This window comes from Hevea brasiliensis, chromosome 17 (assembly GCF_030052815.1).
Source record: "Hevea brasiliensis isolate MT/VB/25A 57/8 chromosome 17, ASM3005281v1, whole genome shotgun sequence".
NCBI classification, from domain to species: domain Eukaryota; kingdom Viridiplantae; phylum Streptophyta; class Magnoliopsida; order Malpighiales; family Euphorbiaceae; genus Hevea; species Hevea brasiliensis.
In genome coordinates, this window is record NC_079509.1 from 17,243,835 (window position 1) to 17,266,110 (window position 22,276).

Consider the following 22,276-nt stretch of genomic DNA (forward strand, 5'->3'; position numbering starts at 1 on the left):
ATACTTATCCTCAAGCTTGAGCTATACATAGACACACTTTTTGATGTAACATTATCTGAAAACCCAACCTAACCGAATCTAATCCACAAGCAACCATTAGCTCAAAGCAAGGGTTGATCTGGATCAAACAAATACCAGCCGACAAAGACAATGAAGTTGCTTTTTGCTGTGGTTTTCCATGAGAGAGGAAAGGAGCCTTCATTAATCATTCCTTCCAAAATAGTTTTAAATTTCATTAAAATCCATGTGGGGGATTTTGTAGCATTTATAATGAACAGTTGGGATCACGCTCTTTTCTGTCATCTTATTAATACTATAATGGACATATCTTTCTTCTCTTCTGAGAGAAATACTATTAAATTAAGCAATTATAAACTCCTATATTATATGCTTTTGACTTTTGATAAAGTAAGCATGAAAACTTCATATCATATATTTAATCTTTTCACTCTGCATTTGTTTAATATATAATTATCTAAATCGGATCATGTAATTTAATTTTTAATAAATTAATAACTCATATTAATTTTATTTAAAAAAATTTAATTCAATCTTCACATAATTATATTTGATTTATATTTTTTTAAATAATTTTTAAAAAATAAAATAATTAATTAAAAATAAATTAATTAAATTAAATTCTTATAAAATTTTAGATTTTAAACAGGAAAAGAAGATAATAATATCTTTAGTATTTTGTTTTTTAATTAAAATTTAATTAATGATAAAAGTGTTTAATTTCTTATTAGTTGAACATATTTTTCACAATATTTTAAGGAAAAATATCAATGATCCCATTAATGATTTAAATATTTAAGAGAATAAAAGTATTGATATTAAATCTGAAGATTATCAATCCTTGATTAAAAAAAATTATATGCAGTTAATTTCAACTTAATCAACCTCTAATAGGAAAAGAAAAAAAAAACAAAAATATATAAAAATACTACAGCAAGTGCTATGCACGCATTCAAGCCAAGGGAAGAAATTTGGGTTCAAATCAAACACATAACAAAAATATTTTAAAAATAAAAAAATGAAAAAAAGGGAGAGTATAATAATAATAAAAATAAAACAAATCTCAAAAAAGCACAACTGCTTTACTCACTAGTGATTGGATTTACTGTTATCTGAGGACGATGTCGTTTGCTTTTTATACTTGACAACGTAGATGAAAGCGGAAGCCACTAGCAGCGCCGCACCTGTGATCCCACACGCGAGGCTGGCCACGAAAAGCACGTGCCTCAAGCGATCTCCACCTTCACCGCCGGCATTTCCACCTTTAACACCGCTCCACCACGTCGTGTCGTTAGAATTCATTGCTTTCGGCAATGCAACGTTGGATGATTTCGAAGTTGGCGACGATGAAGCTCCGAAGAATTCCTTCATTTCCGGCGGCATTTTCTGCCCCTCAGGTGGCGCGCTCTGGTTGTCCAGCCCGTGGTAGGACGGCCGTAATTCCCTGGCTCTACAGTCTCCAACAATCATGATCATGATCGCGATCAGCGGCAAATATGAAACCATTTCCACCTCTCAGGGGAACAGAAAAACGATGTCGTTTCTTCTCTCTGTGTCTCACACCTACAGGTGCGTACTATTTATATAGCTTTGATGGTTTTGAACTTGATCCAGAAGGAGCAAGCAAGTAACCGTTGCTTCGTCTCCTTGGGATTTTAACGTCGGTTGATAAAGAAAACGGTGGCGTTTTGGTGTCTGGTCTAGCCTTGAGTCTCTTGACTGATACAGTAGAAAGAGAGAGGCGATGATAAGAGTGATTTATTATTGTCGGGAAGGAGCTTCACAAGAATTCCACTCCTTGCCGCTTGTTTTCTTTGTCTGCCATGCTATGCTATGCCTAGTCTATATATAATGGCAATAATTTTATTTCTATAAATTATTTTTTTTAAAACGGCAACGTTTAATTAATACTTTTAAAAGTGAATAATTATTTTATTTTTGTTTGTTGTATGAATTGGAATCTCATAGTTTATGTGGCAGTTAGAGCTTGAATATCTATCAGAAAACTTTTGTTAAAAAAAAAAAAAAGGTAGAGAATTAGATTCAAAGTGAATCCAACAACAATTAGTGAACCCTTTTATCTTTTAAGCTGAAGTGTTAATCAATAATCATTTTGCTTGCTTAATTAAGATTTGGGTGGGATTGGTTTGGTTTTCGATGTGTACTTTGTGACCTCTCCTGTCATTTCCTTCCACTTGACGAAATCTTTCCCTTCGATTTACCTGCAATATTAAATAAATAAATAAAATTTAATTTAAAAAGAAATCAATACTAGAAATAGGCTAAAGTTTTTCTTTAAAAAGAATAAATATATATATATATAAAATAATAATATCATCTTATTTAAATTTTAATATTTTATTAAACATAATTTAAAACTTTAATATCATATTACGAAAGATATAATGTTTGTTCATGTCCCATTATTAATATTTAACTTTCCAATATGGAATGGTTAATTTCGATTTGAACATTAATTGATAAATTAAATACTCTAATTAAAATGGTTTAATATAAATTGTACTAATATAGCGCCATTTACATGTATATTCTAAAAAACATTACTTATTCTATGAATACTAGTCAATTTGCAATGAACGTTACACGTTGAATTTATTAAGATATATTTTTTTTTATCTGTTACACGGTTGATGAAAGATTAATTTTTAATAATAATATTACATCTATAGATCTTAATCTATATTTTAACGATAATAAATAATTAGTGTGCTACTAATTTATTTTAAAAGTATTTGTATTAAAATTATAGGTCTCATGTTTAAAATTGAGAAATTACTTTAAATCAAAATTGAGAGAAGTAAGAAATTAAAGCAAAGATTAAAGAGACACTATAATGCAAATTTTTCTTTTATTTTGTGAATCTCAATTGATTGGTTATGATGGCTCAGTTTATGTCTCTCTAAATTTCTTAGTATCTCTATTTTTAACTTTTTCTTGATCAAAGGGATTAAAATGAAATTTTTGCTTTTGATAAATGCAAATTTATTTTTAAAAAGTATTTTTATTAAAAAATTTATCAAATTAGTTTTTAAATTGTTTAAAAGGATCGAAAATTCGAGTTTGTGTCAAAAAGTTATGAGTTTTCAACTTTTTCTTGACTAAGGGGTAATAAAATGAAATTTTCACTTTAGAGAAATGTAAATTTATTTTTGAAAGTGATTTCATTAAAAATTTTATCAAATTAGCTTTTCAACACTTCAAACGGATTGAAAATCCGTGTTCGGATCAAAAAGTTATGAATTTTTAAAGTCTAAGTGCTCTTTTGAGCTTTTTTTGTTTATAAAGCACTTCGGCAGCTGAAGTTCACTATTTAAAATGATGGTTTTTTAGTTTTTAAAGTCTAAGTGTCTTTTTTGTTCAGATAGCACTTTGATAGCAGAAAATGAAATTTTTGACAGCCGAAGTTCACTTTTTAAATGATATTTTTTGGCATTTCAACCTTCAGCAGCCGAAGTAAAGAACTTCGGCAATCGAACTTTGATTCTTGCAACTCGATAAAACAAGGTTTTGGGTGATTGAACAGCTATATTTGCATTTAATCACCACCAATGATCTTTTCTTGTCAAAACCATAAATAGAGATCATTTATTATTAGAAGAAAAAAAAACAATAATTATTTCTTTGAGAATTTATTATATTCAAGAGATTTTTTCCCCTTCTCTCTTTAGAACTTGAATTGCCATAATTGATTATTGAAAATTTGATATTTTAAGCTGTAATTTCTTTGTTCTGAGAGTTAGTTTAAGTTAGTTGTGAATGTTTATTATTACTTGAGTGTGATAAAGTTTTAGATAGCTTTTGAGTGTAAAGAAATTTGTAAAAGAGCAAGAGTTTGCTCTTGTGATGATTGTAAGGGGTTTATTCTTCACCCAAATAAGAATTTTAGTAGAATTAACTCTCAAAAAGAGTATTGAGGAGAGGACGTAAGCTTGAGATAGCCGAAAGTCTATAAATTTCTTGTATTCATTCTTCTTTTCTTTCTTTTTTGTGCTTATTCTCAAAATTCCTTCTTAGCTTTTAAAATTTTTAATTAACACCAAATTCATCCTCCTTTTTTATTGCTACAGGGGACAACAAATAATAAGTGTGTAAAGTGAGACATTCCCATATCATCGATTTCACAAATTAAACACTTAATCAATATACAAGATGTAGTACACAATCACAACTATATTAGACCCGCTTAAATCAAATTATATACTATATAAAACAATATATAAATTCGCATAAAATGGCCAATGCCATCTGTAATTAGATGCATATATTTGGTCATAAGTTCAATAAAATGAATAGATTTTTCTAACTGTTACTTTTTTTTTTATAAAACAATTTATTTTTTTTTTAATTTGGGCCACTCTTTTGAGTTTTTACTATCTAAATAATGCAACAAAAGATATTATTTATTAATTAATGCAAAATATAAATTATTTACTATGGTAGGTGGGATATTAAAAATACCAATTAGAATGGTATTTTTTTTTTTACTATAAGTACGCTTATATGTTAAACACGAAAAATAAGGAAAATAAATGCAAGAAGCATGCTAGAAAAATAAAAATAAATAAATAAATAAAAACACGTATGTTAGAAAACGATTTCTCAACTGTCATTTTACAGTAATTTGTCCAATGAAAATAAGGGACGGTTTTCAAATGGCTTTTTCAATTTTTTTGTAAATGTCATTAAAAATGCTATTTCAATTTTTTTTTCAGTTTTTCTAACAATAAAATAAGCATTAAAAAATATAAAAAATTAACTATTATAAACTCGACTTTGCACGAAAATAAGTTTAATAAATTTTAAATTAAATATTTATATTTAGACTCATACATTTATTATATACAATTTAATTAATTTTATATAATTCTTAATATAAATATTTAATTTAATAATTATAAAAATCATTCTCATATAAGGTTAAATTTATATTAGATGCATTCAAATAATAATTAAATAACGATTTTACTCACTCACCTTTTAAAAAAAATTTATATTTTTCATTAAATTGAAAAATAATTTTTTTTCATTATTCTACTATTAAACACCACTTCTACATGGTAAGGGTAAGTGGGTGATGCTAAAAACAATTGGAATAAAATTGGTGCTTGAACACCATATGGCCTTTTATTATTCTTCACAAAATCATTCAATCCCCACCACGAGCATTCTCATAGCTAGACCCGCCTCATGATCCATTCTATGATCTTCCCACCCATCAACTGCAAGCCAAGGGGATGTGGGAGTTGCCATTTCCATTTCGATATATATTTTTGGGGTTTGTCTGTTAAATTTGAAGAGAATACTAATCAAATTACATATTAATTCATTTTAATATAGATTTATATAAGTAGTTAGATTATTTCACATATCAAAATAATTAACTAAGTAAATGTTACAATATAATTACTTATATTGACTTTTTCATTTTAATATTCTCCCGATGTAGTAGGATCTATAATCCCAATAATTTATTAAGGATCTATAATCCCAATAATTTATTAATACACAATGCAAATTCAGCTAAAAAAAAAGTAAAATTCTAAATGCATTTTATATACAAGTAAAATAATCTCTTTTTTATTATTATTTTCAATCTCCCAAATGTAGTTAGAAAGGACAATATGATAGGAATTTTATGTTATCCCACTTTTTTTTTTTTATTAATTCTCATATTTTAAATTAAAAAATTAATTCTTTTATTTAAAAAAATGATTTAAAAAAATAAAAATTATGCAAACATGATTATGTGAAAATATAATTATTTTTTTTTATAAATGATTTATTAAAAAAAAAACTTGATATCCAAAACAAATGTATTTCTTTTTCACATGATCAGTTTATCATGTTGTGTTGCTGAGCCTAACATCAAAATTATCATGACCTGATTTTACAAGCTAGACTGGCACTAGGACCTGAGTCGGTATAAAGTCTTCGAGATCCATAGTAAGACTCACTATTCCCAAACCTTTAACTAGGACAAAAATCAAGGCCCAACATGCAAACAAAATAAAAATAAAATATTATAAATTTATTAGGCCAACCCAACCCGATAACTGTCAGAAATCCACTACTAGGGGAGTACAGCTCAACTTTGATACAAAACTTGTATAAACCATTTAATATCATTAGTTAATACAATATATTTTATAAACCAATGTCACAGCGGAGTTCTCGTAATTTAACAAATAATAAAAATTATTAAACTAAGAAGCACCACAATCTGCAGAGGAAATTGCAGGTTATACTCGAAAAATAAACTCGCCCCTTTTACAACTTGAGGAAAATATTGAACATGAATGAGCGTTCGACTCAGAAAGTTTAGATATTGATTATATATGGAATTTCTATAACTATCTAAAATTACTGCAATCCTATCATGAAATACACATCCATCATATATAACAATAATTCATTTAATATTTGTACGAGAAGAAAATTTGGAGCTACTTATGCACTTAGTATGTCACATCAATACATATATAGGGGCTGATCCTTTATACAGCTCTCTTAATCCAATACTTGCCAGCGAGGTCAACTTAAGTCGAACTTTCACTTAATAATCCAAGTGCGAGGGCCAACGAGATCAACTCAAAGCCGTGCTCATCCTGACTTATCCATATATAAGGATCGGGTCCCAGCGAGTCAAGCTCCAGCCGTGACTACCCATCCTACCTATATCTATATCTCCACCATGCTCACTTTAACACACACACAGAGCTCCAATTTATCTTCAAGATACATCCATAAACAAAATTCAATAACATATGTAACAAAGGAGTGTGCCTAGCATTTATCTAATTATATACATCCATATGAGTGATTGCATAAGCATGTCTTGAATATAATTTAATAATATTGAAATTACAAATAAAATCAGTATCAAACTCATAAACTAATTGATCCAATTGCAACTGGTTCAACTAGAGAGAAGAAAGGCTAATTGACACTGATCACCTATACAGACACCTTAATCTCTATCAATTTAGTGGAAGAATTAATCAATTTATTTAATTAAAGAAGTAAAAATAATTTTTAGGGTCTTGCCGAAATTTTGGCAGAGTCTCCTCTATAACTGAATCTAACCCCCTTCAAGAAAAACTCAACAACAGTAGCACACAAGGCCTCAAGCCCACAATAGTAATTATAATGCTCATCTGGGGCCCATAAGAAATCCAATCTAGGTCCAATCTTTCAAACTCCAGCTCGAGTCCCTAACTCCTCTACAGTCCAAAAAATTATTTTCAGCACTTCAAAAATTATGAAAAATATTCTTGGAGGTCTTCCACATTGTTCTTGTATTAATTAAAATTATTTTACTTCATTTTACTAGGTCTAGAATATTTTACAGATTTAACCAACTAACTAAATCAAGGCACAAATTACATAATTTGAGTTAGGGACTATCTTTGCAAATTCTGAAAATGCTGGGATTGACTATAAACACAACCCCTTTTTGGGACAACTCTCTGGACACCCAGACTAGATCGAAAACTCGATCCCAAGTATATGTGAGTTATCGCCGATCCGATCACACTTAAATGAAGCTCATAAATTGTTAATAATTATCATATAATTATATTTAATTTACAGGTATTGAAAAAGATTGAAAATCTCATCAAATGATCTGGACCGTCCGATTATCGCCTTTTCCAAACGGTATCCGATCGGAGCGGGTTTGATCGCATCTCGAAGGTTTCATCGCCTTGTTCTCAATGGTGGTTTTGGATTGCTGATCCAACTGTCGGATCATCGAGAAACTCGCCAGAAAACCTTGGAGAGATCCATTTTCTCTCTTATGGGTTCTCTCTCCTCTGGCCACCATTGGAGCTGCTGCTGGTCGAAAGATGAAGCCCACGGGTCGTTGAAGCAGTTGCCACCTTCCTTTTGCCATAACATCGTCAGAGATGGCCGGAATCACAACTTGAAACTCGCACGCATCCTTCTTTCCTTCCGCAGTGTTTCACGACTAGTCCTCATCGTTCTTGCCACCTAGGGTGCTGGCTGCCATCACCTGAGGTCAGAAGATGTGCTGGCTAGCGATGATTTGGCCCCTGGCCAGAGAGTTAGAGAGAGAGAGAGAGAGAGAGAGAGAGAGAGAGAGATAAGGGTGGGGGAAGGAAGAAGTCGGGGAGAGAGAAGAAGGGGGTCTGTTGCAGTTTTTTTGAAATTTCTCTTTTTTATTTTACTTTTAATTACCCTTTTATTCCTTGAACTTTTTAAATATATTCAAGTAGATCCAAAATTCTTTTATTATATTTAAATTAAATAAAACTTTGGTAATAATAATAATAATACTCTAAAGAAATTTAATTATTTTTACATTTAATATAATTTAATCCTAAATAACTCTAATTGATTTTGATAGTGGCAATATTACAAATAACAATTTAAAATAATAACAGTAACAATAATACATGTAAAATACTATTCATAAAATAAAATAAATATAAAAATATTATTATTATAAAAATATTAATTTAACACCATGAATAAAATAGCAATAAATTAATTGTCTAATTAATAATATATATATATATATATATATATATATATATATATATATATATATATATATATACATGTTGTTACAAAAATGAAATATCAACTTTAATTGCCCTCCTATATATATATAATACCAATGTAATGAAAACTTTTTCCTTTTTGTCGCAAGGTATTTTGCGGTCGCCTGGATGAAGCTCTTCACCGAAGTGGAAAAAGTGAGGACCCGCCACTTTAATTTTAAGGGAAATTAAAGAAAACCATTTGTGAAAGTAAATAAAAAAAAACAACAACTTCGAAAACAGAGATTCTAGGTTCGGGGTCCATAAACGGGTGGAGAAGGTGTTAGGCACCCCACCTCGTCCCTCAATGAGAGTAAGCAGATTTAACATTGTACTCTTTATAAATTGAAATTGGTAATTTGGGGGGTTGGGGGACGATGTTATTCCTTCATAAGGGAAAAGGAACATTTGATATTTCACTATTCAGGGCTACTTAAGAACATGAGTATGAGATAACCCTTAGTAAGTAAGTGTCAGATAGCAGATTTTGTCTAAGGGTTATTTTATATATTGAAGTCGTGGTGTTTTAATTCAGGTTTTAGTTAAAAGAATTCGAGTAAGGACTCTCTCCCAATCCCTTGATGTATTTAATTTAAGCGGGAGATTTCGGGTAAGAACTCTCCCCTTGATGTATTTAATTTAAGTGGGAGATTTCGGATAAGAACTCTCCTCCGATCTCCGTATGTTTTATTAAAATTTTGGCTGAGAATCAGGTAAGAACTCTCCCCCGATCTATTAAAGTATGTTCGTTAAATATTTAAGTGAAGGATCTCGAATAAGAACTCTCCTCCGATCTCCACATATTTTGTTAAAATTTTGGTTGAGAATTAGGTAAGAAATCTCCCCCGATCTGTTAGAGTATTTAGTTTGAAGTTTTTCAGCGAAGGATTCTCGGATAAGAACTTTCCTCTGATCTCTTGGAATATTTGATTTAAAATTTTAAGCGAAGGATTTCGGATAAGAACTCTCCTCCGATCTCCATGTTTTAATTAAATGAGAATCAGGTAAGAACTCTCCCCCAATCTCTTAGAATATTTGGTTTAAAATTTTAAGTGAAAGATCTCGGATAAAAACTCTCCTCCGATCTCTATGTTTTATTTAAATGAGAATCAGGTAAGAAATCTTCCTCGATCTCTTAGAGTATTCGGTTTAAAGTTTTAAGTGAAGGATATCAGATAAAAACTCTCATTCGATCTCTTGAAATATTTGATTTAAAATTTTAAGCGAAGGGTATCGGATAAGAACTCTCCTCCGATCTCCATGTTTTATTTAAATGACAATCAGGTAAGAACTCTCCCCCAATCTCTTAGAATATTTGGTTTAAAATTTTAAGTGAAAGATCTCGGATAAGAACTCTCCTCCGATCTCTATGTTTTATTTAAATAAGAATCAGGTAAGAAATCTTCCTCGATCTCTTAGAGTATTCGGTTTAAAGTTTTAAGTGAAGGATATCGGATAAAAACTCTCCTTCGATCTCTTGAAATATTTGATTTAAAATTTTAAGCGAAGGATATCGGATAAGAACTCTCATCCGATCTCCATGTTTTATTTAAATGATAATCAGGTAAGAACTCTCTCCCAATCTCTTAGAATATTTGGTTTAAAATTTTAAGTGAAGGATCTCGGATAAGAACTCTCCTCCGATCTTAATGTTTTATTTAAATGAGAATCAAGTAAGAACTCTCCCCCAATCTCTTAGAGTATTCGGTTCAAAATTTTAAGCGAAGAATCTCGGATAAGAACTCTCCTCCGATCTCCATGTTTTATTTAAATGAGAATCACGTAAGAACTCTCCCCTGATCTCTTAGAGTGTTTGTTATGATTGCATATCGTAAGGACCTTGGACTAAGGATTTTGGAGCCTGAAGGAGCCAGAAACCTGTACAATGCTTTTCTTAACCCATTGATGCCTTATAACTCGGCTCTGATTATGAAGAGAGTTGATTGAAAGTTATTTTAATCCCTCTGTGCTTTCTGATCTCTATTTTTTTCGCTCTCCCTATATTGACCCTCTCCTTTTCCGATCTCTCTAGTATCAGGTCCCTTCTCATTCCCCGATCTCTCCCATTCTAGATCTTTTCTTGTTATCTGACCTACCTTGGTCAAAGCAATTAATTCTTCAGTTATCAATGCATACGCTTCGGTTTCTGCATGCAATAAATGCTTAAGCCCTATATATATACACCAACGAGAAATCCCCTTCATACTTCACTTCTCCTCCTTCAGTTTCTCCATTTCTCCAATTTTAGTTTTTCCGGCAATATTTCTTATTATGGTGATTGCTTTTGATCTTTTTTCGTTTGTTATCTTCGCCCTTTGCCTGAAATTTACGATCCCGGTGATCAGAAAACCATGAGGACAACATCTAATGACAATGAGGGAATCAGACTAATTTACCGATCAAGATCGAAAGTGACGATCGTACCGATCTCAAATCGGTCTATCGATGTAATCGGTGAACCGATCTCGGGCAAGAGGACTTCTAATTTCAATCTTAATGTTAGTGACCACCTCTTGAAGTTCATTTGGCCCCTGACCACATCGAGCATCCCGACTGTAGCCCGGTTCTAGTCGATGACATCGACAATGACTCTGCTCACCATCATAAGAGTCATAGTCACCCTATCTGAGCTGCACATCTATCCAATACTTGTGGCTGGCTTTCTAATCAAATACATCTTTTGATTCAGCCACAAGACTAGGCTTTGACGTAGGCTATTATTAGGTAAGATGTAGTGCTGATCTTTAGAGATCGCCCAAATGATGTAATCCAATATTTAAAGATTTCCCCAATAATGTAATCCGATCTCTTGAGATCGCCCAGATGATATGATCCGATCTTTTGCAAATGAAATGATATTTTATTTGAAGATTTTTATTTTATTGGTTATTTTTTCGATCTCTGATATGTATGTCCGATCTAATCTCTAAACGAATAGCCATTAGTCGATCCATGATTTAGGAAGTTTGTTCGATCCGAAGACCTCTGCTAACCGATCTCATTTATTTGATTGAGTACTTGATTGTTTGAACATATTAGAACATTAAACTTTAAAGCAACTATTAATCTAAGTATAAGAGATCGGAAAGAAATCACTCGTAAGCATGAGATCGGACTAAGCCATGACCAAACATCGGGTAAAACTTTAGAACATTAGAATTGGAAAGATTTAATTTGAATTCTTGAGGTCAGGATCATCATTAGATCGGACAGAAACCTTAACTTTATTTTAAGGAATATCTAGAACATTCAGGTGAGAAGCCTGATCCTAACATTAGCTAAATGAATTTCTATAATATTTGTAAAGAGAGATCAGAGGCAAGACTGGATGGTTCGGAGACCCGACACTGATTCGAACCCTTCTGATAAGAGATTGAAAAATAATTAACTAAGTGTGGGATCGGTTTATTTCATGATCGAGCAATCGATGTGTTCGGAAAAGTCATTTGTGATCGAAGGACGTCGGCTAGGAGTCGATTTTAAAGTCCCTTGACTTCGGTGATAGGCCAAAATATAGTGTCGACAGCTGCCCCTCTTTACATAATTTCTATTGAAGGGAATAAAATTTTTCCGTATAGGAATTACGTAAAGATTCAGACTCATATTTTGGGCGTTCAGAGTATGGAAAATTAGAATGCCGAGAATTAAAATCAATCTTGGATCTAGGAACAAAAGGTTGAGGGCAGGAAATTAAAAAGCTGGAAATTAAAAATCAACTTAGATCAAGGAACCAGAGGTTGATGATGTGAAAATTGAAATCAACTTAGATCAAGGAACCAGAGGTTGATAAGGAATCAGAGGTTGTTATCAAGAATTTAAAATGCTTAAAATTAAAATCAACTTAGATCAAGGAACTAAAGGTTGATGACAAGAAATTAAAATGCTTAAAATTAAAATCAATTTGGATCAAGGAACCAGAAGTTGATAGCAAGAAATTAAAATGCTGAAAATTAAAATAAACTTAGATCAAGGAACCAAAGGTTGATGACAGGAAATTAAAATGCTTAAAATTAAAATCAACTTGGATCAAGGAACCAGAGGTTGATAGCAGGAAATTAAAATGCTGAAAATTAAAGTCAACTTAGATCAAGAAACCAAAGGTTGATGACAGAAAATTAAATACTGAAGATTAAAATCAACTTGGATCAAGGAACCAGAGGTTGATAATAAGAAATTTAAAATGCTGAAAATTAAAATCAACTTGGATTAAGGAACCAGAGGTTGTTAACATGAAATTTAAATGCTAAAAATTAAAATCAACTTGGATCAAGGAACCAGAAGTTGATAGCAAGAAATTTAAAATGCTGAAAATTAAAATCAACTTGGATCAAGGAAACAGAGGTTGATAACATGAAATTTAAATGCTGAAAATTAAAATCAACTTAGATCAAGGAACCAGAGGTTGATGACAGGAAATTAAAATGCTGAAACTTAAAATCAACTTGGATCAAGGAACCAGAGGTTGATATCAAGAAATTAAAATGTTGAAAATTAAAATCAACTTGGATCAAAGAACCAAAAGTTGATGACAGGAAATTAAAATGCTTAAAATTAAAATCAACTTGGATCAAGGAACCAGAGGTTGATGACAAGAAAATAAAATGCTGAAAATTAAAATCAACTTGGATCAAGGAACCAGAGGTTGATGACAGAAAATTAAAATGCTTAAAATTAAAATCAACTTAGATCAAGGAACCAGAGGTTGATGATAGGAAATTAAAATGCTTAAAATTAAAATCAACTTGGATTAAAATTAACTTGGATCAAGGAACCAGAGGTTGATAACTGAAAATTAAAGTTAACTTGGATCAAGGAACCAGAGGTTGATAACTGGAAATTAAAGTCAACTTGGATCAAGGAACCAGAGGTTGATAACTGGAAATTAAAGTCAACTTGGATCAAGGAACCAGAGATTGATGACAGAAAATTAAAATGCTTAAAATTAAAATCAACTTAGATCAAGGAACCAGAGGTTGATGATAGGAAATTAAAATGCTTAAAATTAAAATAAACTTGGATTAAAATTAACTTGGATCAAGGAACCAGAGGTTGATAATTGAAAATTAAAGTTAACTTGGATCAAGGAACCAGAGGTTGATAACTAGAAATTAAAGTCAACTTAGATCAAGGAACCAGAGGTTGATAACAAGAAATTAAAATGCTGAAAATTAAAAATCAACTTGGATCAAGGAACCAGAGGTTGATGACAGGAAATTAAATGCTGAAAATTAAAAGCTGGAAATTGAAATCAACTTGGATCAAGGAACTAGAGGTTGATAGCATGAAATTTAAATACTGAAAATTAAAATCAACTTAGATCAAGGAACCAGAGGTTGATGACATGAAATTTAAAATGCTGAAAACTAAAATGCTGACAAAGTAAGGCTAACCTGACCCGAGAAGTTCTTCCGCGTCGAAGTGTACTTAATAGGATCCCGAAGATAAACGATTAATGGAGGATGAGTCCCAAGACTTGACACACAACTTTCCTTTTCTTACTCACTTCACAGGATGCCCTTTCTGTTCTCGACTTCCTTCTTATTTTGCCAAAAGTGCCCTTGCGGGTTTTCACTTTTCCCTCTGCATATTTGACTAGAAGCGCCCTTCTGGGTTTTCAACCCTATTTTTTTTTTTTGGCTATTGATCATTTCCTGCAAATCTCATAGCAAAGTACATAAGGTTATCAATATTTAAATCATAATCTTATGACAAAATTTCAACAGATTAATAGCGCATAAAATAAAGGTATAGAAGAAAGATAACATTAAAGTGTGGTTATATAAGAAAGATAAATCAGAGTGTAAGTAAGAAAGATAAATTAGAGTGAAAGAATGACTTTATTATGGCATGAGAACAAAGGTACAGTTTTAAAAAAAGGTACAAGAATGAATCTCATAAATTCCTTGTAGTCAACTTCGAACTTCCTTAACAGTCATTATTTCAAGTAGTCTTTTGATGAATGTTCATGCCATGGTGTCTTATTTTCTTTCCTGGTCCCGTATTCCCTTCCTTATTTCTCCATTTTCTGGTTCTAAGGGCGCCCTTTCAGGTTTTCGCTCCTAGAATTTTTTTTTTTTTAAGGTGCCTTTTCGGGTTTTCACCCCTTACTCATTTTACAGAAAGCGCTCTTGCGGGTTTTCGCTCCTCTGTCGCACAATCTTGCTAGGAGTGCCCTTTTGAGTTTTCACTTTTTTTTTTTTTGCTCGTTTTTTCAGGGTGCCTTTTCAGGTTTTCACCCTTCACTCATTTTACAGAAAGTGCCCTTGCGGGTTTTCGCCCTTCTTTCGCACATTTTGCTAGGAGCGCCCTTTCGAGTTTTCACTCCTAGGTTTTTTTTTTTTTTTTTTTTAGGCATAATACCTTTTGACAGCGTCGGCATTCATGGGTCTTGGGAATTCTTCGCCGTCCATGTGAGTCAAGATCAGGGAACCACCAGAAAATGCCTTTTTAACTACATAGGGTCCCTCATAAGTTGGCGACCATTTGCCCCTAGTATCATTTTGGTTCAGAAGAATCTTTTTCAAAACCAGATCTCTCGGATAGAATTTGTGCAAGCGAACGCCTTTGTTAAATGCCCTAGCCATTCTTCTTTGGTACAATTGCCCATGACATGCTGCTGCTAGCCTTTTCTCATCCAATAAATTCAATTGGTCCAACCTTGATTGGATCCATTAAGAGTCATCGATTCCTAATTCTTTCAGAATTCTCAGGGAAGGAATTTCTACCTCGATAGGCAAAACAGCCTCCATTCCGTAATCAGTGAGTATGGAGTTGCCCCAGTTGATGTCCTTACGGAGGTTCGGTATGCATGAAGAACGTAGGGAAGCATATCATGCCAATCTCCATAGGTGACGGTCATTTTCCGAATTATTCTCTTAAGATTTTTGTTAGCGGCTTCTACCGCTCCATTTATCTGGGAACGATATGGTGAAGAATTGAGATGTCGGATTTTGTTCTGGTCATATAAACTTCGAACCTTCGGACCATTCAAATTCTTGGCATTGTCAGTGACGATTTCGCTGGGGAGGCCGTGTCGGCAGATGACATTATTTCGGAGAAATTTGAGGAATATATTCTGCGTGATGTGGGCATATGACGTCACTTTGACCCATTTATAAAAGTAGTCAATAGCTACCAAGATGAACCTATGCCCATTGGATGCCTTGGGATTAATGGGACCAATTACGTCGATGCCCCACATTGCAAAAGGCCAAGATGAGACGAGATTGAACAATTGATGAGGCGGAACATTTATCGGATTTACGTAGATTTGACATTTATGACACTTCCAAAAGTACTCGATGCAGTCTTTCTCCATAGTGGTCTAAAAGTATCCCCGTCTCGTGATTTGCTTGGCCATCATATGTCCATTATCGTGAGTTGCACAATTCCTCTCATGAGTCTCGAAAAGGATCCTGCTTGCTTCTTTTGCATTTATGCATCTCAACAATTCATCATTGGAGCTCCTTTTGTACAAAATTTCACCGCTGGAGAAGTTTCCTAAAGCTAATCTCCTTATCATTCTCCTTTCGTTTCTGCTTGCCCCCGGGGGGTATTCCCTGGTTTTGATGTAGACTTGAATATCATGGTACCAGGGTTTGCCATCGATTTCTTCCTCGACCATGAAACAGTAAGCTGGCTCACACCTTGCTTTGATTTGCAATACCTGAGTCGTCTGCCCCTCTTCCATTTGAGCCATGACAGCCAGAGTGGCTAAGGCATCCTCGAATTGATTCTTGTCCCGACTGAGGTGAGTGAAAGAAATTTCTTCAAATTTCTTAATCAATTCCAGTAGGTATTTTTTATACGGGATCAGCTTTGGGTCTTTGGTTTGCCATTCTCCCTTGACTTGATAAATGATCAAGGCCGAATCTCCATACGCCTCTAACTTTCTGACTTTTATTTCGATGGTAGCCTGTAAACCCATCACACAGGCTTCGTATTCCGCGACGTTGTTGGTGCAGTTAAATCTTAACTTGATAGCTATCGGCAAATGTTTTCCGTCAGGGGATACCAATACAGCTCCGATCCCATTACCAGACAAATTGACAGTTTCGTCAAAATACATTTCCCATACATCAGCTGGTTCCTTTTCCTTGCCGCCGACCTCATTAACATGCTCATCAGGGAATTCGAAATTCAAGGCTTCTTAATCTTGGATAGCGTTTTCTGCTAGGAGATCAGCAATTACACTCCATTTTACTGCTTTTCTGGTCATATAGACAATATCATATTGAGAGAGTATGACCTGCCATTTTGCTATCCTCCCTGGCACGAATGGGCTTTCAAATACATACTTGATAGGATCCATCTGGGAGATGAGCCATGTCTTATAATTCAACATGTAGTGTTTAAGCCGATTCACCGTCCAGGCCAACGCGCAACAAGTTTTCTCTAAGAATGAGTACCTTGACTCGCAATCATTGAATTTCTTGCTCAAGTAATAAATAGCCCTCTCCTTTCTACCTTTGTCATCATATTGCCCCAGAACACACCCCATCGAGCTCTATTGAACTGCTATGTACAGAATCAACAGCCTTCCTGCCACCGGAGGGACCAATATTAGCGGATTTGACAGGTACTGTTTAATTTTCTCGAAAGCCTCCTGACAAACTTGGTCCCATTGAGTAGTGTTGTTCTTTCTGAGTAACTTAAAGATGGGCTCAGCTTTAGCAGTGAGGTTGGAAATAAATCTCGAGATGTAGTTCAGCTTCCCCAAGAAACTGTGCACCTCCCTCTCTGTCTTTGAGGATGGCATTTCTTGAATGGCTCGAACTTTGTCTGGATCCACTTATATTCCCTTCTCACTCACTATGAATCCCAATAGCTTTCCAGATCTAGCTCCAAAGACACATTTGGCTGGGTTTAATTTCAGCTGATACTTCCTGAGTCTTTCAAATACTTTCCTCAGCACTTCTACATGACTTTCTCCCTCTCTGGATTTGATGATCATATCATCCACATACACCTCCACTTCTTTGTGCATTATGTTGTGGAATAATGTGACCATAGCGCGTTGGTAGGTAGCTCCAGCATTCTTTAACCCAAATGGTGTGACCCAATAATAGAATACCCCCCACTAAGTGATAAAAGCAGTTTTGTCTTTATTTTCTTCATCCATGGGGATTTGGTTGTACACGGATGCCCCGTCAATGCGCGAACATCTACCCAATCCCGCAGCGTTGTCTACCAGTACATCTATGTGTGGAAGAGGGAAATCATCCTTCAAGCTCACTTTATTGAGATCCCTGTAATCAACACATACCCTGACTCTCCCGTTCTTCTTCATTACTGGGACAACATTAGCTATCCACTGAGGGTACTTGACCACTTTCAAAAATCCAGCATCATACTGCTTTTTGACTTCATTCCTAACTTTGAGCAGGGTGTCAGGATTCATTCTTCTTAACTTCTGCTTTAATGGAATTATCCTGGGAACTAGGGGAATCTTATGTGTCACTATCTGAGGATCCAATCTGGTCATATCGTCGTAGCTCCATGAAAATACATCCAAGAATTCTTTGAGCAAACTGACCATATCTTCTAATTCTCCACTTCCCACAATCTCAAGTTCTCTCTTTATTTCTTCAGTCCCTAGATTTATGGTGTGCGTTTCATCCCCGCAAGGCACCAGGGAAGGTTCGTCTCTTTCATCCCGTTCTTCTATAGGTTCTTCTACAGAATCACTTAAAGTAATGGCAGTTATGGGAGTTTCAAAGTTAACATAAGGAACTTCTGAGTCAATTGAATTATTATGTGTGAATTGGTCAATAGTCCTGGAGAAATGAAATTGGAGTATATTAAAAAAAATGGCTTTCAATGGCAAAAGAAAAAGAGAATTGGACACAAAATGCGCTTAGTTAATTCGTTAATACTTTAATCATAAGAAAAGGGTCCATTTACAGCATTACACTTGTCACTATGGACAAAATGATCAAGTGTTGATAATAAAATGTACTTTACTCGAGATTGAGCACAGGAAGGTCTTCTGCTTCCCAATTATCCAACTCTTGCCCCTCAGCCATTGGGAAGATCAGGGCTTTATATAGGAAGTCTAGTTGTATGACATAAATGGATGGCTCTTCGGGAAATTCTTCACCTTCCTCCAGATTCTCAATGGTCGATTTAGTGAAAACATCTGTGATTTTTGGGACAACTTTCATTTTCCCTATTCTCTGGTCAAACCTTTGATCCCGGAGTGTGTTCCTCATCCAAAATCGCCCATCCATGAGAGCATCCTCCTTATATCCTAAGCCGAAGCGGCTGATCTTCTAAATAGCTGGTATGGGTTCAATAATACCCTGCAACGCAGCGCCTAATCCCTTGCACTTTTCGTATCCGCTCTTAAGCATTACCTTCACGACCATAGCCGTAGCCCCTTCTTCTCTCGGGGTAGCTTCCTGTAGCTCTAGTGCCTGGAAAGAACTTTCCAAGGACTTTTTAGTTGTTTCCACATAAGGGACTGATTACGGCTTAGTGACCAGCATGGCTTCTTCCCCCCTTACTGTGATGATCCTACTGCCCATGATGTATTTAATTCTCTGGTGCAGGGTCGAAGGTACAGCATTTGCTGAATGGATCCAGGGTCTCCCTAGTAGCATGATGTATACAAGTTCAATGTCCATCACCTGAAATGTGACGTTGAAAGTGCATGCCCCGATTTGGAGTGGCAAATTGATGGTCTCCCTAGTAGCATGGTGTATACAAGTTCAATGTCCATCACCTGAAATGTGACGTTAAAAGTGCATGCCCCGATTTGGAGTGGCAAATTGATGTCTCCAAGTACCTCTCTCCTTGTGCCGCCAAAGGCTCTTACCACCATGGCACTTTGGCATATGTTTGATCGATCAACAGGTAATCTCGCCAGGGTGGCATTGGGTAAGACATTAAGAGCAGATCCATTGTCAATCAAGACTTTAGCGACTATGCACCCTTTACATTTGGCTATCACGTGCAAAGCTTTGGTGTGCTTCAAGCCAGCCAGCTCTATCTCCTCTTCCGAGAAAGTGACGAAACTGGATACCTGTATTTGCCCAACTATTTTCTCGAATTGCCCCGGCGTGAGATCAGGGTTTACAAAAGCCTGATCTAGAATCTTTTGTAGGGCTTGGCGATGCACTTCTGAGCTCAAAATCAGTGACAGCAACGAAATCCGGGCAGGCGTCTTCCTCAATTTCTGGACAACATCATATTCACTCTGCTTCATTATTTGAAGCAATAGCTCCTCTTCTCCCCTTGGTTTAGTAGGTTCTCCTTTCTCAACTTTCTCAACCTCCTCCTCCGTGTTCTCTTGTCGCTCTCCCATTTTTGCTTTCCCCTTCTTCTTTTCCCTCTCTTCATTCCCGTAACATCTTCCACTTCGGGTTATAAATTCTACCACTTGCTCTGGCGGGAAGGAATTATTGGTTGTTTTTGGGTTTGATTGGGGAGTAGCATCGTTAAAGGGTCTGGCATAAGTCATTTTAAAGTGCTCGTGAGGAGCAAAGCATGTTTAGGAGGAGTGATTGGTTGAACTTGGGCATGGTTGAGGATAGGAGTTGGAGTGCTGCTGGACGCATCTTGAGTAAATACCTGGAGATTGTAATTCCAAGGTATTGCATGGGTGTTGGTGACTGGGAGTTGAGGCAGGATTCGGATGACTATTATTGGTGGTGGTGGTGTTGGTGCGTTGGGAGTAGAAAAGGTTAATCTGGGATGGGGAGTGGAGGCATTCTGGCCAAACCTGGTTGTGTTCACTTCACCCTCCAACTTCAATCTCCTCTGACATCTAAAAGTTTTGAGTGACAGCATCCTCCGGACTTCTTGTTTGAACTCCTCACAGTTTTACAGCTCGTGGCTAGCCGCTCCTTCGTGATAGGGGCATCCTGTATCATCTTCAGACCCCGGTGTTTAAGGGCAGAGGTAACCTTCCCTCACTGCCATTACAAAAATTTTCTCAAAGTGAGGAATCAATTGATCTACCTCCAAGGTTGACCTTTCTTCTTCGGAGTCTATCATATTCACGCTATTGCCCATGCCATGATTGGGCAATGGGTTTGAAGTGACATTAGGGAGAGAACTGTTTCCTTCAATCTTCAACCACCCATTTCTGATCAGGGCCTGTACTCTTCCCCTAAGAGCCTCACAGTTATCAGTCGAGTGCCCGAGTGCCCCTCCATGATATTCACATCGGGCATTGGTGTCATACCACCTGGGATATGGTGGCTGAATTGGATCAAAGGGGATCAACACTATTTGATTTATACCAAGGAGGTATCGGTATATTTCGCTGAGTAGGAGGGGGAGAGGTGGATCAGGATTTCTCTGCGGTTTAGGATTATTTTGGGGAGAAGGTGGTCTTGGTTGAACAGGTTGAGGAGGCGGTCTGAGTTGGTAAGCTGCTTGCGGTGGATACTGTGGGCGTGGGTGAGGATAATTCGGAAAAGGGGATGGAACGTTAGCTATCGTCGAGCCATGAGCCGGAGGATATGGCCGAAAATTATTCTGAGAAAAAGGAGGTTGGGTTTATTGGGTGATGGAGTGCACATCACGTTCTTTCTTCTTACCAAAGCTGGCAGTTTTCTTTGCAGGATTCTCAGTCAACTCCTGTAATCGTCCTATCCTTAGGTTAGCTTCAATTCTTTCACCGGCTTGGATGATATCTGAAAAGCTGTTGAAGGTATTTCCAATCATCATATTGAAATACGGATCTTTCAATGTCTCAATGAATAGAGAGCAGAGTTCAGTGTCAGTAACCGGAGGATATACCTCCACTACTTTCTCTCTCCATCTCTGGGCATACTCTTTAAAGCTTTCCCTCTCTCTCTACACCAGATTTTGGAGGTTTCTCCTTGTGGGGGTGACGTCACAGTTAAATTTGTATTGTTTCAGGAAAGTGTTGGCCAAATCTTTCCAGGAGCGCAGTTTGCTCCTATCTAGTTGAATGCACCATCTCAGGGCTGCCCTGGAGAGACTCTCGTGGAAGAAGTGGACCAGGAGTCTATCATCTTCCGTAAGGGCGGACATCTTGACGATGTAAGTAGCCAAGTGAATGCGAGGGTCTGAATTCCCGGTGTATTTGTCGAAGTCCAAAACTTTGAATTTGGGTGGCACCACCACATCTGGCACTAATCTTAGTGATGACACATCTACCGAACCATACATATTCAGGCCCTCTATTGCCCTTAATCTTTCTTGAAGAGCAGAAAGCTTCTCATTGTCTCTTGCTCTGCTTTCTCCTACTGTATGAGCTATTCCCCCTGTTGGGAGATAAGGGGCAGGGTGAATTGGAGGGATCGGGATAGAAGGGTGTAGCTCGGCATTTGAGACAGTAGAGTAATAGGGGAAAGGTAAGTCATTATTTAGGAGGGTCGAATTGACAGTGATTGTCAGATTCGACATGGGTGGCTGAAAAGTAAAAGAGGTTGAAGCTTGGTGAGAATCAACCATTGTAGGAAGTGTGGGAGGTAATGGCAAATTTGGTTCTGATGCAAGCTTATTATGGGATATCTCTTTCATCAATTTCATGAGCTCTAAGACTTGATCTCTCAATTCAGAAACTTGTCCCTGTAGGTTCTGGACTTGTTCCTGATCTTCCATTATCTTCTTCGTTCGTGATCTTGTTAAGTACACTCGTCTCGGTTGAACTGCTTATTCGGTCAGGCTTGCTTTGCTTGAAGCAATGTTGATTTCTTGTG

The 22,276-nt window shown here is 35.6% G+C and overlaps 1 protein-coding gene across 1 annotated transcript; it reads right to left on the reverse strand.

Annotated features, from left to right (window-relative positions):
• Window positions 1-887: 887 nt before the first annotated feature.
• On the reverse strand, window positions 888-1,845 carry LOC110638742 (uncharacterized). Its single transcript, XM_021789414.2, has one exon. The coding sequence runs from the start codon at window positions 1,522-1,524 to the stop codon at window positions 1,108-1,110; it is 417 nt and encodes a 138-aa protein (XP_021645106.2). The 5' UTR covers window positions 1,525-1,845; the 3' UTR covers window positions 888-1,107.
• Between the last annotated feature and the right edge of the window lie 20,431 nt (window positions 1,846-22,276).